Source organism: Somniosus microcephalus, chromosome 8, assembly GCF_052327205.1.
Source record: "Somniosus microcephalus isolate GS21.2 chromosome 8, FLI_Smic_1.0, whole genome shotgun sequence".
In the NCBI taxonomy this organism is placed as follows: Eukaryota; Metazoa; Chordata; class Chondrichthyes; order Squaliformes; family Somniosidae; genus Somniosus; species Somniosus microcephalus.
Genome location: NC_140994.1, coordinates 222787269 through 222814088, shown reverse-complemented (window position 1 = coordinate 222814088; position 26820 = coordinate 222787269). Strand labels below are relative to the sequence as shown.

Genomic DNA, 26820 nt, shown 5'->3' with positions numbered 1-26820 from the left:
GAATTTTTTACTCATCCAGTGCTGGATTTTGGACAAGACTTCAGACCTTTGATGGAAGCTGTTTGTGCTGCAATGGTTTGTGCTGCAATGGAAGCTGTGACATTGGCCATCAGACGTTGCATCATGGTGGATTACATAAGTGTGCTGATGGAGGTGACCATCCCATTCCATGATGGAAAGGATGGGTCCAACGTCTGCACAAAGCTCTGTGTCAAGTTGGTGCTGGACTCCTCCATGCTCCTTGACATTGCCTGCAGGCTTTCAGGCAGGCTTTCCAGTGCACCAAGCATTTGGTTATGTATACCCATCAGACTTCTTCTATAGCCTGGCCCATTGAAGTCCTCATCTGACTCCTCTGAGGCAGAACTAGTGCACGACAAGCTGGCACTTGCGTGATTCTTTCCCCCCACCCTGGCTCCTGTGCACTTGTGCCCAGTGTCTCACCATGTGCAGATCCCTCTGCTACCCTAGCCTCTAAAATACACACAGTGTCTGTATCTGAGCTGCTGGCTGCGAGTGTAAGATTGAGTGATGGTGCCTCTTCATCTTCAATGTCTTCTTCCTCTTCTTCCACTGACTGGGAATGCTCCAGTTCTTGGGTATCTGAAATAAAAAAGAGACAAGGGTTGGGTTGTGGTGAGGGGAGAGGAGAAAGTAAGAAGTGTGTGCTTAATCCATCTGGAGCTTGTGAGTCAGAAGATATTGCACGATGAGGGAGAAGTGGGATGAGAGAAGGAAGATTAGGTATGCAGATACCTTCATCATCGATCGCTTCAGCCCCGCCAGTGTCCATGGCCTCAGTGATGTCACTTTCGATGATGGCCAGCACTGTCTCCTCCATGAGTGTTAGAACGTGCAGGCACACTTGTCCTCCTCCAGTTCTTTCCTGCTGCCTCGTGTTATGCGCCACCTTCTCCTGCAAGAAAGAGGGAAGTGTGTCAGGGAGTGTCTTGCAATAGGTTTGGATGATGTGGCTGACATAGTTGAATAGCCCCAATGTCCCAAACTTCTCCATCACCATCCCTGGGTATGTCCTGTCCCACCAGGGGTGGCGGCACTGTGGTATAGTCGGGAAGGAGTGGCCCTGGAAGTGCTCAACATTGACTCCGGACCCCATGAGGTCTCATGGCTTCATGTCAAGCATGGGCAAGGAAACATCCTGCTGACTACTACCTACTACCCTCCCTCAGGTGATGAATCAGTACTCCTCCGTGTTGAACACTACTTGGAAGAAGCACTGAGAGTAGCAAGGGCACAGAATGTACTCTGGGTGGGGGACTTCAATGTCCATCACCAAGTGTAGCTTAGTAGCACCACTACTGACCGAGCTGGCTGAGTCCTGAAGAACATAGCTGCCAGTCTGGGCCTGCGGCAAGTGGTGAGAGAACTAGCACGAGGGAAAAACCTACTTGACCTCGTCCTCACCAATCTACCACCACAGATGCATCTGTCCGTGACAGCATTGGTAGCAGTGACCACCGCACAGTCATTGTGGAGACGAAGTCCTGTCTTCACACTGAGGACACCCTCCTTTGTGTTGTGTGGCACTACCACCGTGCTAAATGAGATAGATTCAGAACAGATCTAGCAGCTCAAAACTGGGCATCCATGAGGCGCTGTGGGCCATCAGCAGCAGCAGAATTGTATTCCACCACAATCTGTAACCTCATAACCACATAATAATGAAGCAGTCCATGCCCGCATGCAGTAAGACCTGGATGACATTCAGGCTTGGGCTGATAAGTGGCAGATAACATTTGCGTCACACAATTGCCAGGCAATGACTACCTCCAACAAGAGTCTAACCACCGCCCCTTAACATTCAAAGGCCAAATCCCCCATTATCAATATCCTGGGGATCACTATTGACCAGAAAATTAACTGGACCAGCCAGATAAATACTGTGGCAACATGAGCAGGTGAGAGGCTAGGTATTCTGTGGCCCGGGTCTAACCTCCTGACTCCCCAAAGCCTTTCCACCACTGACAAGGCACATGTCAGGAGTGTGAAGGAATACTCTCCACTTGCCTGGATGAGTGCAGCTCCAACAACTCTCAAGAAGCTCAAAACCATCCAGGACAAAGCAGCCCGCTTAATTAGCACCCCATCCATCACTTTAAACATTTACTCCCTCCACCACCAGCGTACCGTAGCTGCAGTGTGTACCATCTACCAGATGCACTGCAGCAACTCATCAAGGCTTCTTCGGCAGCACCTCCCAAACCCGCGACGGCTACCACGTAGAAGGACAAGGGCAGCAGGTGCATGGGAACACCACCACCTTCAAGTTCCCCTCCAAGTCACACACCATCCTGACTTGGAGGTATATCGCCATTCCTTCATCGTCGCTGGGTCAAAATCCTACAACTCCCTGTCTAACAGCACAGTGGGAGTACCTTCACCACACAGACTGCAGCAGTTCAAGAAGGTGGCACACCACCCCCTTCTCAAGGGCAATTAGGGATGGGCAATAAATGCTGGCCTTGCCAGCGATGCCCACATCCCATGAACACATTTTTTAAAAGCTGCCAGTGTGTGCAAGCTGTGAGTTGTAGGTGTGAGGCTTGCAACAGTGCTAAGTGTGTGAGAGTGAGGTAAAGCATATGAATTTTAGGGTTGAATACTGATTGATAGAGATTGTTGGTAGGTGGGTGATGGGGGTGTAGTGAATTGAGCAGTGGATAAGGCTAGTGGAGCAATTGGTAGGATATGTGATTTGAAGCTGAACTCACTCACCTTGACAACTCGTGTGAGATCGTTAAACTTCTTCCTGCACTGCATCTATGTTACTGGAGGAATACTCCTGGCATTGACCTCCACCGCGACTTGTTCCCACTGCCTCCTGAGCATATGTCTGGAGGCCTGCTGCCCCCCTGCTGATACAGGACCTCTATCCTTCTTTCCACCTCTTCCACCAAGACCTCCAGTACATTGTTTGAAAACCTTGATGCGTCTCAAAATCAGCCATTGCTCAAAGTATCACAGCTCAGATGTGCTTTTGAAAAAACTCCCACACTTTCTTGCAGCCACAATGCACCTCCCCTTTAAGAGGTGCAGGCTGCCTTTAAGTAGCACTAGCCACTCACAATATCGGTCCCTTGGCTGATGCACGCAGCCAATTAACAGTAGTGCTGGCTACATGCAGAGATGATGGAAACGAGCAGGCAGCACCAATTTAAGGTGCTGCCTGCAACACAATGAACGGGTGTGGGTTAATCACGTACCACCATCCCCATGTCCATTTTCGAGCGTCAGCTAATTTCTCCCCATTGAGATCAAAATTCCGATTTCCCCAAGTAAACGGCTGAATTTGGAATGCAAATAAAAGCTTAGGAATGCAAACAACTGAAATGTGCAATTCCTGAGAAGTTGACCTCATCACCTGTTGTCAGTGGTGGGGGTGTGGGTTTGAGCCCTTGGTGCTCCATTGTCAGTGGTGGGGGTGTGGGTTTGAGCCCTTGGTGCTCCATTGTCAGTGGTGGGGGTGTGGGTTTGAGCCCTTGGTGCTCCATTGTCAGTGGTGGGGGTGTGGGTTTCAGCCCTTGGTGCTCCATTGTCAGTGGTGGGGGTGTGGATTTGAGCCCTTGGTGCTCCATTGTCAGTGGTGGGGGTGTGGGTTTGAGCCCTTGGTGCTCCATTGTCAGTGGTGGGGGTGTGGATTTGAGCCCTTGGTGCTCCATTGTCAGTGGTGGGGGTGTGGGTTTCAGCCCTTGGTGCTCCATTGTCAGTGGTGGGGGTGTGGGTTTGAGCCCTTGGTGCTCCATTGTCAGTGGTGGGGGTGTGGGTTGGAGCCCTTGGTGCTCCATTGTCAGTGGTGGGGGTGTGGGTTTGAGCCCTTGGTGCTCCATTGTCAGTGGTGGGGGTGTGGGTTTGAGCCCTTGGTGCTCCATTGTCAGTGGTGGGGGTGTGGGTTTGAGCCCATGGTGCTCCATTGTCAGTGGTGGGGGTGTGGGTTTCAGCCCCTGATGCTCCATTGTCAGTGGTGGGGGTGTGGATTTGAGCCCTTGGTGCTCCATTGTTAGTGGTGGGGGTGTGGGTTTCAGCCCTTGGTGCTCCATTGTCAGTGGTGGGGGTGTGGATTTGAGCCCTTGGTGCTCCATTGTCAGTGGTGGGGGTGTGGATTTGAGCCCTTGCTGCTCCATTGTCAGTGGTGGGGGTGTGGGTTTGAGCCCTTGGTGCTCCATTGTCAGTGGTGGGGGTGTGGATTTGAGCCCTTGGTGCTCCATTGTCAGTGGTGGGGGTGTGGGTTTCAGCCCCTGATGCTCCATTGTCAGTGGTGGGGGTGTGGGTTTGAGCCCTTGGTGCTCCATTGTCAGTGGTGGGGGTGTGGATTTGAGCCCTTGCTGCTCCATTGTCAGTGGTGGGGGTGTGGGTTTGAGCCCTTGCTGCTCCATTGTCAGTGGTGGGGGTGTGGATTTGAGCCCTTGGTGCTCCATTGTCAGTGGTGGGGGTGTGGGTTTGAGCCCTTGGTGCTCCATTGTCAGTGGTGGGGGTGTGGATTTGAGCCCTTGGTGCTCCATTGTCAGTGGTGGGGGTGTGGGTTTGAGCCCTTGGTGCTCCATTGTCAGTGGTGGGCGTGTGGGTTTGAGCCCTTGGTGCTCCATTGTCAGTGGTGGGGGTGTGGGTTTCAGCCCCTGATGCTCCATTGTCAGTGGTGGGGGTGTGGGTTTCAGCCCATGGTGCTCCATTGTCAGTGGTGGGGGTGTGGGTTTGAGCCCTTGGTGCTCCATTGTCAGTGGTGAGGGTGTGGGTTTGAGCCCATGGTGCTCCATTGTCAGTGGTGGGGGTGTGGGTTTGAGCCCATGGTGCTCCATTGTCAGTGGTGGGGGTGTGGGTTTCAGCCCATGGTGCTCCATTGTCAGTGGTGGGGGTGTAGGTTTGAGCCCTTGGTGCTCCATTGTCAGTGGTGGGGGTGTGGGTTTGAGCCCTTGGTGCTCCATTGTCAGTGGTGGGGGTGTGGGTTTGAGCCCTTGGTGCTCCATTGTCAGTGGTGGGGGTGTGGGTTTGAGCCCTTGGTGCTCCATTGTCAGTGGTGGGGGTGTGGGTTTGAGCCCTTGGTGCTCCATTGTCAGTGGTGAGGGTGTGGGTTTGAGCCCTTGGTGCTCCATTGTCAGTGGTGGGGGTGTGGGTTTCAGCCCTTGGTGCTCTATTGTCAGTGGTGGGGGTGTGGGTTTGAGCCCTTGGTGCTCCATTGTCAGTGGTGGGGGTGTGGGTTTGAGCCCTTGGTGCTCCATTGTCAGTGGTGAGGGTGTGGGTTTGAGCCCATGGTGCTCCATTGTCAGTGGTGGGGGTGTGGGTTTGAGCCCATGGCGCTCCATTGTCAGTGGTGGGGGTGTGGGTTTCAGCCCATGGTGCTCCATTGTCAGTGGTGGGGGTGTAGGTTTGAGCCCTTGGTGCTCCATTGTCAGTGGTGGGGGTGTGGGTTTGAGCCCTTGGTGCTCCATTGTCAGTGGTGGGGGTGTGGGTTTGAGCCCTTGGTGCTCCATTGTCAGTGGTGGGGGTGTGGGTTTGAGCCCTTGGTGCTCCATTGTCAGTGGTGGGGGTGTGGGTTTGAGCCCTTGGTGCTCCATTGTCAGTGGTGAGGGTGTGGGTTTGAGCCCTTGGTGCTCCATTGTCAGTGGTGGGGGTGTGGGTTTCAGCCCTTGGTGCTCTATTGTCAGTGGTGGGGGTGTGGGTTTGAGCCCTTGGTGCTCCATCATCAGTGGTGGGGGTGTGGGTTTGAGCCCTTGGTGCTCCATTGTCAGTGGTGAGGGTGTGGGTTTGAGCCCTTGGTGCTCCATGCCATCAAGTTTCCAATCTATGTTGCTGCAGGATTGTTCGGAGGTGAAGCAAGGTTGAGAATGGGAACTTAACGGTGTGGTAGGGTTTGAACCTGAACCCTCTACTCTGTGGTATCATATATTTGGTAATTTATTGTTTTTTTTAAAAAAAGGTCTTGATAGTGAAACTTTCTCATTAAGCAAAAAAAAGTGTCAGCAAATACTACAGCAAATGGTGCTGGTGGAAGGGCTTCAGATTCCTGGGGCATTGGGACCAGTTCTGGGGTAGGAGGGACCTGCTCAAGATGGATTGGTTGCACCTCAACAGAACTGGGACCAATTGTTTGTAAAAATGTTTTTATTCGTTTATGGGATCAGGGCGTCACTGGCAATGCCAGCATTTATTGCCCATCCCTAGTTGCCAATGTCCTCACAGGGAGGTTAACTAGTGCTGTGGGGGAGGGTTTAAACTAATTTGGCAGAGGGATAGGCACCAGGATGAACTATTTTAGAGGAGAAACAAGGTGCACAGAGGACTGGGAGAGGCAAACAGCACTAGAGTAAAGAATAATTCAGAAACAGGAGAGATCAGACAGCGGGCAAATGCAAGGCAGTCTAAGATAGGTTTGAAGTGCATAAATGCACATAGCATGGTAAATAAGGTTGGTGAGCTGCAGACACAAGTTGTTACATGGGACTATGAAATAGTGGCAAGAACAGAGACCTCAAAGATGGGGAGAATTGGTAACTTAATATTCCTGGCTACAAGATATTCAGGAAAGATAGGGAAGGAAAAAATAGAGGGTGGTGGAGGGTGGCAGTATTGATTAAAGAAACCATTATAGCAATGGAAAGGATGATGTTGAGGGGTCAAAGACAGAATCTATTTGGTTAGAATTAAGGAACAATAGAGGAGCTATTACACTACTGAGTGTATACTATAGGCCACCAAACATTGGGAATGAGATAGAAGAGCAAATTTGCAGGCAAATTACAGAAAGATGCAAGAACTATAGAGTAGTGATAATGTGGGACTTCAATTATCCCCTAATATAGATTGGGATAGTGACAGTGTAAAGGGCAAAGAGGGGAGGAATTTTTGAAATGTGTAAAAGAGAACTTTCTTGATCAGTGTGTTTCCAGCCCAATGAGGAAGGAAGCAGGGCTGGATCCAGTTCTGGGAAATGAAGTGGGGCAAGTGGAGCATGTTTCAGTCAGGGAGCAGTGGTCATAATATCATCAGGTTTAGAATAGTTATGGAAAAAGACAAGGGACAATAAAGCGTAAAAATACATAACTAGAGGAGGGATAATTTCACTGAGTTAAAAAGGGACCTGGCCTGGGTGAATTGGAATCAAAATTTTTAGGCAAAACAGTAATTGAACAATGGGAGGCCTGCAAAGATGAGGTAGTTTGGGTACAAAGTAGACACATTCCCATGAGGGGGAAAGGAAGGACATCCAAAGCTAGAGCCCCTGGCTGACTAAAGATATAGGCCACAATTTTCTGGGGTCCGTGCGGGTGCGATTGGAGGTGGATCAGGTAGGAAATTTGAAAAATCTTGCAGGTGGTTGGCAACCCGCCATCACCACACCCCCACGCGCCTTTCTCTCGGGCGCACTTGCCGGTGCGGCAGCGACCCGAACAGCAGAGGCAGGCGAGCTAATTTAAATAATTATTGGGTACTTGTCAGACCCTTAGGAGTCTTTTTAACCCTACCTTTCAAATTTCACTGGATGACAACAGGAATCACGCAGCTCGGGAACCACATCTGTCAACCTTAGGCGGAAGTTGAGTGGCCATTGATCCAGCTGATTAGTACACAGCATGGAAAGTACGATAAAAACTGCACCTCACAGCTTATTCCTTTCCTCAGGCAAAAGCTGTTGCTGATTGCATTGCCAGCACAGATTTAGCTCCCTACAGGCTGCAAGTGTTTCCAGCAAAGTTGCCATCCAGTGTCACCTCACTGTTAGAACCTATCACCTCATGGACAGATTGCTTCTATCATCTCCACACGACCTGCCATCTATTCCATCAGCACGGGTGCCGTCTATACTGTCTCACCTTGGTCCTCAGAATCGGACCACGATGAGCCCCAACACCAAGCACACCAGCAGCACCAACAACAACACCACCAACCGCAAAGGCTTCCACTCCCTCAATGTGCAGCTCATCTGCAACCATAGGAAGATCATCATGCATGTGTGCGCCAAATTCCCTGGCAGCTGCCATGAATCTTTCACCCTGTGCCAGTCCACCCTCCCTCAGAATTTCGCTCCTCCAAACAGAATTTCTGGCTGGCTGCTTGGAGACAATTGCTATCCACTGAAGACGTGGCTCATGACAACCTTGAGGAGGCCAAGTACTGAGGCTCAAGAGAGATATAATGAAAGCCACATGTCCACCAGATGTGTCATAGAGCAGACAATAGGCATGCTGAAAATGCGCTTCAGATGCCTTGACAGATCTGGGGAGCCCTTCTGTACACACTAGCCAGGGTCTCCAGAATCGTCGTGGTCTGGTGCGCCCTGCACAGCATAGAGCAGCAGCGAGGATTAGCGCTTCATGAGGAGCAAGGCACTGAGCACACAGCCTCTTCAGAGGAGGAGGAGGAGGAGCAGGAGGAAGCTGCAGTCCAGATCCCACCAGTAGCCGAGCACATTGCTGACCAGGAGGCCAGAGATGGGCTCATCATGGCCAGATTTACTTAACTTTTTGCTTTACACCCATATGGCTGCCACATGCTGTGCCAGGTTGGCACCACCCCACAGCAACACCATAAAGCATCCCTACAATGACCAAGCCATTCCTTTCACACTGACCACCATTGCTGGAGGTAACATTATGTCTCACCATTCACTCCAACTCACTAAGGTGCACACCAATTTGTCCCTGACAGGAAAGTAGTGAAAATAAAGATTTTTATCTGTTACATTACAGTAACGGAACCTTTACCAAATCATTTAATAAAACACCCAAGTGGCTACCCTTGTAAATCTACTTGTGTTTCATCTTTCTCTTATGTGTGCTTCTACGAGGTGCTACCCCTGTGGCTTCAGCAGAGGTAGAGGCAGCCTGCTCACTTCCCTGCTGCGACTGCTTAGACGCTTTTCGCGAACGTCCTCTAGGTTTGTTACCTCTGATGGCCCCGTCAAGGTCTGGTCTTCCTGCAACTCTGCAGGGGCAGGCTCGGCCATCGCAATCTGAGGAGGCATATTGGGCTCTGACTGAGGGGGTGGCAACAGGGGAGAAGTGTGAGTGTTTTGAGAGGAGCCCTCACTTCCACATCCCCTCTCACCATCATCCCTCTCATGGGCCACCCACACTTCCCTACTAGCAAGGAGCTGGAGAGCACCTTGCTGCACAGCAGTGGGGCTATGAGGATTCATGTCTACGTTGACATCCCTCCTAGACAGGGGTTCTATGAGCCTCTGCCATCTATTCTCCATAGAGGCCATGTATTCCTGTGAGTGGCACATTAGCTGCTCCATGTAGGTGGCCATCCTATCCATGGGAGATCCTACAGTCGCCATCGCCTATGACATGGTGGTGCTCATGTTGGAGATGGACTCCTTCAGTCTCTGCACATTTGCAGACATTGCACTCGCAAAACCTGTCAAAGCCTTCTGCACTTCTCGCTGCAATTCCAGGATCACTCTTTTTCTGGATGCCCCCCGAGGCTCAGCGTCTGCATGCAGCTGAGCAGAGCTGGGAGCATCCTGCACCCTCCGGTGAGGAGTCTCCACTGCTGTCCCTGTCTCCACCATCTGCTCTTCCTCACTTGTGAGTTGTGAGAAAACCAGTTGACAACACTACTTGCGTTGGACCCACCGAGGTGTGCGTATCTGTGCTGGTGCTGGGTGCGCTCATGTCTGGTGACGTTGCACCCTGAGAGGCTGGAGGGTCCTCTGAGGAGTCGTCTTCCTCTTCCTCTTCTCAGTGGGGGGGGGCTTCTTGATGGACCCGTGGGAGAGTAAAGAGATGAGTTAGATATGTCATATGAAGAATGGGTACAGATACCATTATGCACATGATGACCATTCAGTGGCTGCTGACATTAGTCATCATATGAGTGACTGATGTATGCCATGTAGCTGTATGATATGTAATTCTGTCACCAGTTTGCTCAGATGCCCCCCTCTCTCCGTCTCCCACCTCCAGCTGCTCAGCGACTCCAGAAACATCCAAGGCAGCCTCCTCTGCTGATGTTAGGGTCACCAATGATGGCATTCCACCTCCGGTTCACTCCCTCTCCCTCTTATTGTGGGCTCTCTTTTCCTGCCAGGAGGGAAAGAAGGGGAGGTTGAGTGAGAGTAATGGAATGAGTGTAAGGAATCGATGGGTTACATCTTTAGAGGTAGATTATAATGGATTGGGGTGGCAATGCCAAATGGCCTCCTTGTGTGTTGTTAGTTGGTATGATTGCATTAGGATGAGGGTGAGTGTGAAGGGTGGCTAGTCAGATGGGGATGTGATAATGTAGATAGAGTGAGAGGGATGGGTGGACGTGCAAGGTATGTGGGTGTGAGTCAGGATGGGCAGCAGCAGGGCTGAGAAGGCAGAGTGATGGGGATGTGATGAGAGCACAGCGGGATGAAGTTGAGTGTGGCTTTTTACTCGCCTTTCCTGATCTAATGAGATCATTGAAACTTTTCCGGCACTGCACCCAGGTCCTCCCGAACACATCCCTGCTAGTTACCTCCTCTGCTATTTGGAGCCAGGCTCTTTTGGTCTCCTGGGGAGGTCTCTTCCACCGATTAGAAGGGAAGAGGACCTCCCTCATGCTCTGACTCCCTCCACAATCATGTGAAAGGAGTCATCGTACAACCTGGGTGCAGCCCTCTGTCTCAGTGCACTCTTTCCAGCAGTCCAATTGTGCAGTGTGCTGCCTGCACACTCCAAGATAAACCTTCAAATGCAATATGGCCATGGCTCCTTTAAATATCCTGGCTGAAAATGCGTCATCAGATCTGCACCATTTAATTGGGCCGGGTAATGCGCAGGGCAGCCTTAATAGGCCCCATTAACGCAAAGTCGCTCTGAGGAGCAGCATGGAATCAGGAACGGGGTCGCGACCCGCCACGGCGACCGCCTGCACCCCAGCTGTCCATGTACGCAATATTCTCACCATAGAGATTAAAATGAAACAGAAAAAGGCTTATGACAAATATAAGGTTGATAGTACAGTAGTGAACCAAAATGAATACAGAAAATACAGAGGAGATCTAAAAAAGGAAATAAGGGCAAAGAGAGAGTATGAGAATAGATTACAGACTAACATAAAGGGGAACCCAAAAAGTATTTTATAAACACATGAATAGTAAAAGGGTAGTCAAAGGAAGAATGGGGCCAATTAGGGACCAAAAAGGAGATACTCGTGTAGAGGCAGAGGGTATGGCTGAGATACTAAATGAGCACTTTGCATCTGTCTTCACTAAAGGAGAGGAAGCTGCCAATGTAGCAGTAAAGGAGGAGGCAGTAGCGACATTGGATAGGATACAAATAGATAAAGAGGAGTTACTTAAAAGGTTGGCAGTACTTAAAGTATAAAAGTCCCCTGGTCCGGATGGGTTGTATCAAAGGTTACTGAGGGAAGTAAGGGTGGAAATTGCAGGGGCTCTGGCCACAATCTTCCAATCCTCCTTAGATATGGGGGTGGTGCCAGAGAACTGGAGGATTGCAAATATTACATCCCTGTTCAAAAAGGGCGAGGGATAAACTTGGCAACTAAAGGCCAGTCAACCTAACATCAGTTGTGGGGAAACATTTAGGGACAATAATCCAGGACAATATTAATTGGCACTTGAAAAAGTATGAGCTATTAAATGAAAGGTAGCATGAATATGTTATAGGCAAATCAGGTTTGAAGTAATGGAGAAGGGTTGATGAGGGTAGAGCAGTTGATGTCTATTTGAGCTTTCAAAAGGCGTTTGACAAAGTACCATATAATAGACTTGTAAGAAAAATTAAAGTCCTTGGGATTAAAGGGACAGTGGCAGTGTGGATACAAAATTGGCTAAGGGACAGAAAGCAGAGAGTAGTGGTGAATGGTTGCTTTTCAGACTGGAGAGAGGTATACAGTGGTGTTTCCCAGGGATCAGTATTAAGACTATTCCTCTTTTTCATATATATTAATGACCTGGACTTGGGTATACAGGGCATAATTTCAAAGTTTGTAGATGACACAAAACTCGGAAATGTAGTAAACAATGAGGAGGATATAACAGACTTCATGAGGACATAGACAGGCTGGAGAAATGGGCAGATTAAATTTAATGCCGGGAAGTGTAAAGTTTTCATAGGAAGAATGAGGAGAAGCAATATAAACTAAATGGTACATTATAAAGGTAGTGCAGAAACAGAGACCTGGGGGGTATGTACATAAATCTTTGAAGGTGGCAGGGCAGGTTGAGAAGGCCGTTGAAAAAGCATATGGGATCCTTGGCTTTATTAATAGAGGCATAGAGTACAAAAGCAAGGAAGTTATGCTAAACATTTATACAACTCTGGTTAGTCCTCAGCTGCAGTATTGTATTCAATTCTAGGCACCACACTTTAGGAAGGATATCAAGGCCTGAGAGAGGGTGCAGGAGAGATTTACTAGAATGATACCAAGGGATAAGGGAGTTCGGTTATGAGGAGAGACTGAAGAAGCTGAGGGTGTTCTCCTTAGAGCAGAGATGGTTAAGAGAAGATTTGTTAGAGGTGTTCAAAATCATGAATGGTTTTGATAGAATAAATAAGGAGAAACTGTTTCCAGTGGCAGAAGAGTCGGTAACCAGAAGGCACAGATTTAAGGTGATAGGCAAAAGAACTAGAGGCGACATGAGAATTTTTTTTAATGCAACAAGTTGTTATGATCTGGAATACACTGTCTGACAGGGTAGTGGAATCAGATTCAACAGTAACTTTCAAAAGGGAATTGGATAAATACTTGAAGGGAAAAAATTTACAGGGCTCTGGGGACAGAGCTGGACAATTGGATAGTTCTTTCAAAGAGCCGGCACAGGCACATTAGGCTGAATGGCCTCCTTCTATGCTGTATTATTCTATGATTCTATGAAATCTTTCCTTTTAATGATCTGTCCTCACTAATATTAAATATTGGGCTGGCAATTGCTGCCGAAGGCTTCCCGCGGGCGAATGCCTCTGAACCGCAAGAAAAGTACGCACCTACCTGACTGCTCCGGACCATCGGACCTTTGTGCTCCTGGGCCTGCAGTTGTACGCCTGCGTAAAGGCCCACATATCCCAGGGGCGCATGTGGTTCGCAAGTGTCCCTGGGATCACGTGGGCCGGCCCAACCAATCAAAAAGGGGGATTCCCATTATGCTTATGTGGATTCCACAGAAACCCCATAAGCATAATAGGAATCCCTTAAAAAATACATTTTCACAGCACTTAAATAAAAATAAATCACATGTTCCAAATTAATTAAAATACAATGTAATTAAACATTTAAAACAAAAATTTAATTTTTTGAAAAATAAATTCAAACATTTTTAAAGGGCCAAAAATGACCTAAACTAATTTTAAAGGTTTTTGAATGTTTAAATCATTTTTAAAAATTTATTTTAATATTTATTTAAACCATTATGCTGGTAAAAGAAGGCCTTATGCCTGCTTTTACCAGGCATAAGAGTTTCTTGGGCATTCGCTGGGCAGTCTGTGCCAGCGAACGTCCATTTCCTGTGGATGCGAATGGTCTGTCAAGCAGAAACTTGACAGATCAGAAGTTCAGGGTTTTCGCACATGTGCATCGCATGTGGAAACCCGGAATTTACAGGGCACTTACGGCAGCGTACACTATGCGTGCGCAGTCATAGGCCCTGGAAAATCCGTACCAATATTTTCAAATGATTTGCATTAAATGCTAAGAAGATTAATCATACACCTATTGTACTGGATCTAATTGTTGCGGTCAATTCACAGTGCGATTCTGAAAAGATTGGATAAATTTTAAATTGCGGCTTGTAATGATGGCATAAGTGATCTCTTTCAAAAAGACAGCATTGACTTGTGCTTACTCCATCATTTCCTGGCTGTGTGTTAAGTGGCAATATATGAGTCTAAATGTCTGTCAAAAATTTACCAGCATAGGGAGATGTAACTACCCATGAGGACCTCACTTTAAAAGCTAAAATCTGTCTGCAGTAGGTCCCATAGGATCAAACTGAAATCAGATTGTATTGTACTTGAGTTCTGTACATCACATAAACTATGTTTCCCTTTCAGCTCTTATATAAAAGGATATATGCTGGTGCTCCCTGTTAGAAATTAGGGGTGCCTAAAAATGTATATGGTTAGGCGAATGAAATTGTAACGCGAATAATACTGTGTTTAAATGATTGTATGTTTTTGCTCAAGGCAAGTAAGGGGTTGATGTATAAGTTTTGTCTTACTGGTACTGTTTAAGGTTAGTTTTTCTGTAAGCTTGTATTAGAATTTGAGGCAAAGGGGGAAATATTTGGTATCGACCATTTTGAGGCGCTAACAACCCGGGCATAAAAATTAGTGCCGGCGACCGCAAAATTCAGTTTTCAGCACCCCTAGAGGGAAGTGCAGCGCTAAATCAAGCACTACACATTCCTCTTAGGGCACTAACATTGGGGAACGGGGTGCTACCGCAGAGCGCTACTCAAGTTCTGGCGCTGTCAATTACAAGTACTCAGACAGACTGGCGCCTTCCAGTTCTTAAAGAGGAGGTTCAATCATGCTGCACAGACTCACCCTGATTATTGCTGCTTGTGACCTGGGCCTTCAAGGAGGTGCAATCCATCAACCACAAATCTCATGGCTGATCAGAAACCCAGGGAGAGAGCTCACCAGTTCAGCGACCAGGCATTGGAAGCTCTGGTTGCCGCAAGAAGTTCAACGACCTCACTCAGGTGGTCAGGGTGAGTACATGCTTCAAATACCTCTACATCCCACCATCTCAACCTCACTCTGTGCACAGACGGTATAAACCGCCAAATCCCCAACACTCACCCACCACCTATGCCCATCTACTGAAAGGCACATCCACATCTCATGCCTTGCAGACATTAACAGCTATTCAACTGTCCTTTTTCTTGCAGGCCAAGCTTTCTCTTAACAGGAGGGAGCAGCAACGCACGGGAGGAGGTCAGGCAGAGCTGCACCCCCTCATGGGGAAAGGGAAGCTCGGGGGCCATCTCCCCGGAGGGCGAGTGCGCACTTGAGTTCTGCTGCACAGGACTCAGATGAAGACTGACGTAAGCAAACTACTAGGGACTTGGTCTAAGTATTAAACAAGGCTTTAATCAACTGTTTTTCAACATGGAGGTCTAGTTGTGTCCTTCACTAGTTCCTGTTAAAGAATGTCCTGTGCAAGCTGGGCCCATGCCCGAGTATTTATACTCTCCCTGGACAGCGCCACCAGCAGGCCACCCAGGATCATTTCATAAGTCATTTCCACATGAATGACAAGATTCATGTCAAGGACCTTGATGTCGAGGCGATGAACACACAGGCGATGAGCATGCATACTGAGCTCATGGGTGCAATGGCAAGGTTGCCCAAGAACATGGATGCACTGGCTAGGAATGTGGAGGAGTCCACCTCCAGCATTGCATGTGAAGGAATAAGCCATATTTCAGAAAGATACACCATAATATGAACAGAATTCTGATATTTATTAATACATGATATACTGGGTTTAAAAATCTAAAGCCTCAGAGATACAGGCTGCAAACAGAAAACAGGCTTCTGAGATAAAGATCAGTTGTAAACATACAAGCTTTGAAATGGGCATTGGTTAAATATACTAAAACATTGACCCTATTGAAATAGCCGTTTGGCGCTTCCGAAAAGTGTGGAGTTTGGAGGGAAAACAATGAAATGCCCAGTTTAAAGTGTTAAAGAACTAACATGTGAAACAGAAACACAAATATTAAAAAATCATGTGCCTTTGAAAAGATGACATCAAGTAAAAGAAACACCTGCTGGTCAAATAGTTTTTATGTTAAACTTGGAAGACAGGAAACACGATTAAATATGCAACCAATTGAGATAGCTAGGAATGCATGAAACACACTGGTTAAAGTGTCTTTAATTTACATATAGTAAATATGATACCTGCAGAACTCTTTGAAGATATGACTTCAATAGATGCACCAAGCAATCACATGGTTTTTGTATTGAACTTGGAACACCATGGAGTCACAACATCTGCTAAAAACCAGTTAAGCCAATATTAAGAATTGAATGAAAGAATTTTGTACAAATGGCATCAAACAGAAACCATTGCTGTCATATTGTTTTTATGATAACTATTGAACTCCTAAAGGTAGAGACATAATTATGCATGCAGCAGCTGAAATGACAGTAAGAATAGAAAGCATTCAACAGAGAGAATGAATAAGACAATTAGCTTACATTAGCAGGAAACTTCAAAGAATAAACCACTGAAAAAAGGGTATAAAAATAAGAGCTTTTCAAACAGAAAGTCAGAAGTCACTGAACAGGCAAGCGTTTCTCAACTTCACAGACATGCGCTGTAAGTTTTTAACTTTGAGTCTTGGGTAATCAAGGTATTTGATTTTGGTGGATGTTCTGGATTCAGAAATAAGTAAGACATGTAGAAATGTAACGAAGTAAAGATTTGAGAATAAGGATCTCTGAGAAATAAGAAATGTAAGCTATTTGTATTTTGAATTGTTAATGTTGTGACTGACTCAACAACTGTTAACTGAATGCCGGCTTTTAAATAAATCTATATTTTTAGAATTGTCTCAAAGAGTATTTCTGTATAAACTTGCAAACCCAATTTCTGTACACTCTTTTGTAAGGAGTTGCAGAATTCTGGGGGTTATTCCGGACCCTCATAATATCTGGAAGGATACAGTCTAGCTAAACTTATTAAAAGTGCTATCTGGAGGACGGTAACATCTTCAGTCATTCCTTTCCTTTAGGGAGGGATAGCCTGAACCTTTAGACCCATTTAAGCATCTTATAGAATTCGGCTATCTATAACTTTAGTTGAAGGTGAACATCTGGGGAATATGCCTGATCTGGGGTAGCCCGAAAAGGGCTAGGACTTGTAATTATCCCTTCATGCACTCATCTCTGTGCAAGCCATCGAGCCCATCCTTGGCAGTTTGCAGAGGAGGGTTGCCTCACAGTGAAACCGTGGGGACCCAGACCTCATGCCGCTTGTCATGGGTGAGGTGGCAGCAGCTATTGCAGCACAGGCTGAAGCAATGCAACGGCTTAGTGCTGTAATGGAGTCAGTGGTTGGTGGCATCCAATCTCAGACTGCTCTCATGCAATCTCAAATTGATGCCACGCAAGCGCTGACTGCTGCCATCGTTGCTGGGTCACCCACTTTCCACTGGGGATCTCACGGTGCCGCAGCAGGCCAGCAATCTGTGTTCAAGTAGATTGCTCCTGATGCTGAGGTTCTGCCCCAGGGAGTGGCAGTGTGTCGGTCGAGCAGGAATGCTGTCCTCTCAGGATGACAGCATTCCTGCTCCCACCACTGCCACTCCACCATTGCACTTGCCGCAGCCTGTAACCCAGCCATCCCAGACTGCTGCCACTCATGCTGAAGTGGTGCAGTCTGCAGCTGGGCCTTCCAGGGCCAGAGCTGGTCGAGTGCGTCCTGCAAGGTCATCTGCAGCCTCTGGCTCCCAGCCAGCCACAGTTTTGTCCGTCGATGGGAATTCCGTCGATGTCCCCTCTCCTGTATAAATGGCCACCCATGACCAGAAAGGTATCCTCGGAAGTGACGCGCTGCATAAACACTGTGCTGTCCTCGACTATGCTAATAATTGCCTTTGGTGGCACTTTAATGAGGGACCACCAACACCTAGTTTGGATGCACATTTGTTATATGCGATTAAAAAATCCGAGGACTTCCCCCTTCCTGGGGCTGAAGACCCCATGGTCAATATACTAAGTCATATGTTTTCAGAGGTTTTTGATAAGCCCAAACATGATTGTGTTAGGATGTCAGGAGATGAGGAGATTAATAGACCCCCCGCCGCGCCCGCAACCCCCCCCCCCACCACCCCCCACCCTCCTGTTAAGCAGTATTCCATTCCGGCTGAGAGTAAACCTTATGTTCAGTCTACTATTGATTCGTTGTTAAAGCAGGGTGTTATCCGCACCGACACTTTTACGACTAATTCTCCAACCTGGCCGGTTAAGAAACCAGGCGATAGTTGGCATCTAACAATTGATTATTGCAAGCTTAACTTGGTAACCCCAGCTTGCGCCGGTGTTGTTCAAGAGACCCCCACTCACTTGTCCCAGGTTCCACCAGGCAGCTGCTACTTCTCCACCTTTGACATTTCAAATGGGTTCTGGAGTATTCAGCTGATGGAACTGTTCAGAAGTTATGCAAATTTGCATGTTATCTCAATTGTGTGACAGATGTTACTCACAGGGTGAATCATTGTCTGCCCTGTTTACAGCACAATCTAAGCGCCCACACTAATCAGGCACTGTTGCGTAGTCCCCCTCCTCCCAATGGGCCGTGGACCCACCTTCAAATTGATTTTACAGGGCCTTTACCTACAGGACCTTTTGACTTGCAGTATTGTCTGGTTATACATTGATAAATTTACTAAATAGATGGAGGTTTTTCTATGTAAAATGAGCAGCGCATTGACAGCGGCTCGCTTTTTATTGGGTGAGGTGATCTGCAGGTGTCGAGTGCCAATTCAAGTTGATAGTGATCAGGGATCACACTTTACCACCCAAATTTTTACTGAATTACAACGAATAATGGGTATCTCGCATAAACTTCACATCTCACATCACCCTCAATCATCTGGAGTGGTGGAAAGAGGAAGCCGAACTCTGAAAACTATGTTAAATAAATTTTGTGCAGATCACCCCACCAAATGGTCCAGTATGGCTATTATATCCACCCCACATAGCACAACGGGTATCTCACCCTACCAGTCTATGACCAGGTGACTAATGCAGGTGCCAGCCCATCTGTTAAACCCTTCAGCCACACCCTTAGTGCAGGGAATTGCCAACCAAAAATGGCTTGAAACGGTGGTAGAAAACAGAACAAACTAACATGTTTGTAGCTACACAAACAGGCAAATCAAAAACAAAAGCAAAATACTGTGGATGCTGGAAATCTGAAATAAAAACAGAAAATGCTGGAAATACTCAGCAGGTCAGGCAGCATCTGTAGCGAGAGAAACAGAGTTAACTCTACTTCTCTCTATACAAATGCTGCCTGACATGCGAAGTATTTCCAGCATTTTCTGTTTTTATTTGAGGCAAATCAAAAAGCCAGGCAAAGAAATACTTCGACAAGAAGGTCCGACCATTTGAGTATCAAGTAGGAGGTGTAATGGTACTAAACTATGGGAAGAAGCAACATCGCTTCGAACCAAAGTGGAATGGCCCCTTCCCGATTATTGACAGGGCCAGTCCTTTGGTCTATCTGGTGCAATTCCCTGGGAAAAAAGGGACGGCCAACGTGGCTAAATGGTACCATATCAATCAGTTGAAAACCATGAAAGAGTAAATATTGCATATTTTACCTTACAGAACCAGTTAAAAATGATAATGAAACAGGTCGCATGCTGTATCAGTTATTGAATCCTGCTGCTGAGGGTCATCATATACATAAGACACTCAAACGCTTCCGCAATCTCTACAAACTGGGTGGAATACTACGATCAAACCAACGGCGAGGGTATATCATATCGAGCTTTGAAGGAAATATGTGAAATAAAATTCATATGCGAGGGATATGTCGTACGTCCACTGACGGTCACTACTTGCATGCACCACCTTTTGGTTCCTGAAGGAAACAGAGTTCGGATACAACTACACTGCATAACAGAGGGATACAACCCAGAGGCACCGGAAGGCAAAGCCCCGGGATGGTACCGGAAGGTATCCACAGCATTGGTTAAAACGGGATTGATGGGAATACCCTATGAAGTAAAGAGCGAAAAATGGGACATTAAGAACTATGATTTGAATTGGCTGTCTTTTTGGCCGAGTCATAAGGATGAACACCAGTGGAAAGCAATGCCTGGTCTTAATAGTTCTAATTATAATGTCATGTTATTTGAGATGCTTGATATGCCAACTAAACCGTCAAACCAATAATCTAGAGTTGGCACAGTTGGTAGAGTCGAAAATGAGAGGTCGAAATAGAGTTTTTCTCCCTCTCCAGGTGGGGAGTCTGTTAGAAATTAGGGATGCCTAAAAATGTATATGGTTAGGCAAATGAAACTGTATCGTGAATAACTGTGTTTAAATGATTGTATGTTTTTGCTCAAGGCAAGTAAGGGGTTAATGTATAAGTTTGGTCTTACTGGAACTGTTTAAGTTTTGTTTTCCTGAAAACTTGTATTAGAATTTGAGACAAAATATCTTCAGTTAGTTAAATCAGATGAGGCATAAACATTTCACACAGGGGCCCACAGGATGGCCTTGCATGCCATATCTGTTGTTTGCAAGTTAGAGCTTTGACTTTGTTCAACGTATCTTTAATTTGGCCAATGAAGGCCCAACCTATGTTTCTTCCATTATTACTAATAACCATATTATAATGCTAAGGTAGAATTTGGAATTTGTTTAACAGAACTGTTCGCAAAAATAATTAAAAGTTAATTAATATAAAGGTCATAGAAGAGAAGGAATTTATGGGAGCTAAGGTACCATCTCAGGCTGGAACAGTCTGTTAGATAGCGGCTGGTTGAGTAAGACAGCTCTGACTTGGACCTCTAATTTAATGGCCCAAGGTTGTGCCTGAGACATACACCAGCTGGGCCAGGGAGGACAAGAGAGGATGAGATAAGAGACTATAGCTTTGGAGGGACAGGGCCGGGAGAGATAAGAGAGTCCAGATAGATTGGCCGTATAAACAAGAAAACATGTGTAATGATTGTGAAGGCCCCCCCTTGAGGGAGGGTCTTCATCTGCAAGTTTAGACAAAGAACTCGACATGCCATTGAACACCTGGTTTTAAGGGGAACCTCTACAGGTTAAATGGTCTTGGCCATTATCCTACCTCAGGCCCACCCCTAAAAAGAGAATAAAAGAAAGAGCTAAAGAACTCTTAACTCAGAGATCGTGCAGCGAGGGGCTCCCAAGAGTGAAATTGGTCATCTAACACTACTCCGAGAAGTGGAGCCATGCTGACCCTAGTCTAAAACTCTTGGGTAGTTCAGAAAGAGAGAGAGAGACATGTGAGACAAGAAGGAGAATGAATAAGAAGAGTTGTTTGTGCACGCCAGCCGTCTGTTCGATCAGGTCCAGTACCAGCTGCTTTTCACGGTCGTATGTTTTTGCTGTTTAACTAGTGTGTTATGTTCCATCCTAAACTCCGATTAAACACAATATACCCACCATATTGGTTTGCACTCGATCCTGATTATTTAAAAGACTAGAGATAAGCAAATCTCAACATCCCACTGGATCTGACATTCATGCCATGAGCACAGCTAACCAACAACTCATGGTAACAACGTCCTGAGTGTGTTATGACATGCATTCTGTTCAGTAGATAAATTTTAGATCCAGCGGGACTTTAATCATTCTCACTGCTTTCTAAAAAAAAATTATGTCCTGGAAGTTATGTTTTAAATTGTGGAGAGTTGTGTACAGTAGAAGTCAGAAGTACATCTCTGATGCTCTGGCCACACAGCTACCATCTAATAAGGGAATGCAGGCAGAAGTGCCATTGTTATAACAACACAGAATGGTGAGGCTGGGCTAAAATGCTGGTCTGGATTGATGAGTGGGGACTATCGGTCTGTTTATAGTAACCCCGTGGTTGCATAAAGGTATAAAGTTTCATCCTTGGCTTAGTGGTAGCACTCTCAACTCTAAGGCAGAAGGTCGTGGGTTGAAGTTCCACTCCAGGGACTTTAGCACATAATCTAGGATGCCACTTCAGTGCAGTACTGTGGGAGCGCAGCACTGTCAGAGGTGCCATCCTTCAGCTATTAATCCAAGGCCCCGTCTGCCCTCTCAGGTGGTCGTAAAAGATCCCACTGCACTATTCAAAGAAGAGCAGGGGAGTTCTCCTGGTGTCCTGGCCGACATTTATCTCTCAACCAACACCTAAAACAGATGATCTAGTAATTTATTTCTTTGCTGTTTGTGGGAGCTTGCTGTGTGAAAATTGGCTGCTGTGTTTCCTACATTACAACAGTGAATACACTTCAAAAGTACTTTAGCAAAATACTGCAGATGTTGGAAATTTCTCTCCACGGATGTTGCCTGACCTGCTGAGTTTTTCCAGCATTTTCTGTTGTTACTTCAAAAGTACTTCATTGGCTGTAAAGTGCTCTGGCTGAGGTTGTGAGAAAGGCACTATATAAATCCAAGTCTTTCTTTCTTTATATAGGAATAATAAAATAGCGTAGGCAAAAATCATACCAAAAGACCTCCACAGGATAAGATAAGCAAACAATATATAACTACTCACAATTGAAATACTGCCTAGAATGATGATTTTTGACATGTTAATGCTCCAAGCATTGGCTGAAGTATTATGTTTCAGCATGAGATTGATTAGGTGTCACAGCTAATTGACAAGAATCAGAGCAAATCATGTAACTATCACAAGTTAGATTGATGTGGTATGAAATTTTTCTACAGAATTTAATACTGAAAAATACACTTTGTGTATTATTAATTTACAACAACGGGTGATCGTCAGAGGTTGAAACGGGTGATCTTCAGAGGTTGAATGCATTTTTGGAACAGTTCAGAACTGTCTTATCTATCTATATTATTTTTATATATTATAAATTTTCAGTCATGAATTCAATAACAACTGGGACTGCTGATGGTCTCTACCAGCACTAAATGGGTTATAAACAAAAAGAAAATGAAGTAATTTAGATTGTAATGTTAGATTGATATCCTGGATTTCTTTGATCAATTGGGGATTATGGAGAAATTTGAGAGTTTTCTGCTCTGTGGTTAATCATCTACTCATAAAATTAAAATTGTACGTGATCTGTGGAAAGAATGGGTTTGATGTACTGAAAGACATTTTCACATGGAATAACATGCTGAAAAACACTCCATAAAGTCCATTGTATATAGAAATAAAGAAAACAAATACCAAGAAATGACTTCAAGGCTGTGAGGGAATCTCTGTGTTTGACCTCAAAATTTAGATGCCGCTACTGACGAAATTATATGTTAAACTTTTGACTGAAATCTCAAATGATATAGATTTAAACAGCCAATATCATTCCTGGATCTCAGGAAGATCCACCATCTTAGGACTGAGTCACTCCAATTACACATTGACTGCCCATTCCCCAACACGTACCCACAGCCACACAAACACATTTCTCCCCACCACACAAAAACATGCAGAGTTTCCATTTCCATGTTAGCATATTGTATAAGGAAAGATGTGATAGACTTCACACCTATCATTGTACTTTACCCAGAGACAACACAGTGGCCAATGTGACCAAATCGATTGTGGGAGACAACAGCTGAGGTTGAGACGTGCTTTTATAAGAATTTTAACTTAGAATTTTTTTTTTTAATTATAAGGACTAAAAATAGTTACTTTTATGTACATAAAGCTAATAGTGATAGTGATGTAAGCATTTCATTACCTAATGATGTTCTGGCTGGTACTGCATCCTTATTGATCCAAAATGATACCCAGGATAAAACAACAGTCAATGTGCAAGGGATGTAGGTCTGAATGGTGAAGTAGCCCATTCGTCTGCTGAGATCGAAGTACACTGCCATTACAATGTAATCTCCTACAGAAAAATGAAAACATTAAATGAGTCATCCCCTCATGATAAATCAACATTAGCCCAGATTTTGCGGTCATAGGCAAACGAACGGCGTTCGCCGTTCATTAAGCTTACAGCTGTCCACATACGTTTTAGTGGACTTTAGCGTGGCAACTTATGGTAATTAGAAAGCCTTTTCAGCACAACGCCCTCTACAGGGGATCTGAGATCTGAACAAGCAGAGCAAGCAACAGTGTGTCTCTTCAACCAATCAGATCGAAGAATCCTTACTGAGACATACAGACTCTAAACCAGGAAGTGTTGGTTAGCATAAAATCATGTACAGGAAGCGAAATAAAGAGAGGGAAAGAAAGATGGGATTAAGAGAGACAGAGAGGCAGAGAGAGATAAAAGAGACAGAAATAAAAAGTTTTAAAAATTAATTTTATTTTTTAAATCTCCAACAATAATTAAAATCTGAAGAAATGAGATGCCATACTTGTAAATGAAGATTTTCAGCACCAGAGAGGTTGTTTGGTAATAATTAAAACTTATCACATTGCTAAATATTCACTTACACTTAAATACACCAGCCCTAACTTTTTCTGGCGTATTTAGTGGGTAACTAGTGGGTAAGTACCGCAACTTCACACCCTTCATATGTTTTAAGGCCGAGTCTCTCCGTGAGGTACCAGTGTAGTGAAGCCTTGGAGGAGAAGGGAAAATCGGACAGGCACTTTCTGATTTCTGCGTTTTGCTGCGCGTATGCGAACACTTGAAGTTGCTGTCCGATTCACTACAAAATAACGGTGAGCGTTGATAGCCTCACCATTATTATTATTGCAAAACCTGGCCAATATGTACAACATGGATGTTTTAAACACAAATGAATATATAACACTGTTACCATTTCTACTACCCAGTTTTATAAGGGGAAAGATCCTGTCTACAGAGATGGGAAGGAAAGATTTGGGGGCTTTAAGAACGTAAGAAATAGGAGCAGCAGTAAGGCATTCAGCCCTTTGAGCCTGCTCCACCATTCAATAAGATCATGGCTGATCTTCTACCTCAACTCCACTTTCCTGCCCTATACTCCTTGATTCATTCAAGGAAGGATTTCAGGCTATACAATAATCCTTTTCAGTCAAATGATTGACTACAGAAAAGGGAAAAAAAGTAAAAATAAAGAACATGCAAAATATAAACAAAATAATTAATTTCTGTTTCTTATCTATCAGTGGAACTTTGAGACAGTAACAAGAGTTATTTTTCGATCCTTGCTGGATTTTCTCAGAGGAGATCCAATTATAGTGAGGGCTGTGAAATAGGGTCTGATTGAGGATCTCGTGTTCACTTGCTATATCTGTGTTTCATAAATTGTATTCCATATCTGAGTTAACAAATATTGGAGCAGTCCCATTTTTGGTTTGTCACAAAAATGTAAATGATTTAATAATTAATTTAGGAAAATGTTATATATAGAATCACAAAAGTGGTTTCTAAAAAGGTTTAACTGCCAGATGTTACACTTTTACTCACCTAAATTGACATGGAACTAAATTGATGAAGCATACAAATTCAACATGACAGGTCTATAAAACTAATGTGGTACAGGTCTGCAATACCAAGTGGTATAAGTCTACAAAACTATCATAATACAAGTATGCAACACGAACTCGCATCTGAGTCAGAAGGTTGTGGGTTCAAATCCCAATCCAGAGACTTGAGCACAAAATCTAGGCTGGCACTTCAATGCTGCACAGTTAGAATGAACATCTTTCGAATGAGGCGTTAAACCAAGGCCTTATCTGCCCTCTCAGGAGGACGCAAAAGATCCCACGGCACTATTTCGAAGAAGAGAAGGGGAGTTCTCCCAGGTGTTCTGGCCAACATTTATACCTCAACCAACATCACTAAAACAGATTATCTGGTCATTATCACACTGCTGTTTGTGTGACCTTGCTGTGTGCGAATTGGCTGCCATGTTTCCTACATTACAGCAGTGACTACACTTCAAAATTACTTCATTGGTTGTAAAACGCTTTGGGACATCCTGAGGTCGTGAAAGGTGTTTTATAAATGCAAGTTCTTTCTTTTATTTGATGTGACACAACAAAACCAATGTGACACATTGGGTTAGATTTTCAACTTGCTGCCCGGGCATAAAACTGATGCTGTGGATGCAAAATAGAATGAAAATCAGGAGGTTTCGAGAACAGGCGGCCGATCCACAATCCCATTTTTATGCCTGGGCAGCAAGTTGAAAATCTACCCCATTATCTACATCACCAATATGTCACATGGTCTACAAAACCAAAATAGCACATGTTGCACAAATCTAACTTAACCAAGTGCAGGAAACCAGCATGGTGAACAATGCACAAAACAAATATGATGTAGTTTGTGAACTAACATGATACAGTGCACAAAAACAGTTTTTAAACTGTTGAAGGTGCTGCTCTGAAGACTTAAATATGTTTATCCAAGTAGTAGCTAGACTATACTAACCAGGTTCGATTACCAATTTGTGCTGAGTTAATTGGTCAGAAGGAGCTCTACAATTAGCGTCAGTGACCCAATTTGAGGAGGAGAAAAATTAGCCTGGGTTTTCATTCCTTATAACTAGCCAGTAACTCCTGCTAGAAGTGCATGTGTATCGATGTTAGGTAAGGACAAGATCAGGTTTGACTTTGAATCCCCATTTTCAGTCAAATAACCTGCTGACACTTCGGGGGTGATTTTATCAATGGGGACGTGATGGAGGCGGGAAAGCTGCTTGTTGGCTTTTAGTCCCGCCTCCATTGACGTCTGGCCAACCCACGCTATTTTCCCTTGATTAGCCTTGTTATATCCGCCCAGCAGGCTTAACCAGCCAATTAAGGGAAAGCTGGTGACAGGTAGTTAACAGGCAGAAAATAGGATTATCCCCATTTTTCATTCCGAAGTGCAGGCTTCCCGACTTTGGGGAACCCCGCCAGGGTGTAGGAGACAAGTAGGAGGCCTGCGGGGTTCAGAGGGGTCTGAAAGTGCGACGTAGAGGTGAGTGATGGGTGCAAGTGTGGAGTGGTAAGTATGTAAGGTGAGTGTAAAGTGTTAGAAAATGTTCACTTACCTTTGTTTCTGCCTACAGCCTTCAGCCGCTGTGGATTCAGAGTCCCGACATCTCCATTGTAGATATCACAGACTGGTTGTTGGATCCTCCGAACCAACAGCCAGGTGATTTCTGCAAAGTTGAAAGGTTTGATGAGTCCTTGTGTTCAGAACTCATCAAACTACACAGAATGTCAGTGTTTGACAGCTTCACAGAGCTGTCAAACAATTACATTTCTTCTTTCAAGAGT

At 45.3% G+C, this 26820-nt stretch overlaps 2 protein-coding genes across 3 annotated transcripts in view; both read right to left on the bottom strand.

Annotated features, from left to right (window-relative positions):
* The window catches only part of LOC147114121 (gamma-aminobutyric acid receptor subunit gamma-2-like), a 177669-nt gene that overhangs the window by 26754 nt on the left and 124095 nt on the right, over nucleotides 1-26820 (bottom strand). For both annotated transcript variants that reach the window (XM_085995739.1, XM_085995738.1), the window contains exon 8: nucleotides 23351-23503. In XM_085995739.1, coding sequence (XP_085851865.1) covers nucleotides 23351-23503 — 153 coding nt within the window. The remainder of the gene's footprint in view (nucleotides 1-23350; nucleotides 23504-26820) is intronic.
* LOC147114122 (uncharacterized) lies at nucleotides 308-1021 on the bottom strand. The gene has a single exon (XM_085996099.1). It carries the CDS (start codon nucleotides 1019-1021, stop codon nucleotides 308-310), a length of 714 nt encoding a protein of 237 aa, XP_085852225.1.

Bases quoted from the DNA above. Each gene is read 5' to 3' on its own strand.
- LOC147114122 (XM_085996099.1), bottom strand. From the start codon at position 1,021: ATGGTGATGGAGAAGTTTGGGACATTGGGGCTATTCAACTATGTCAGC.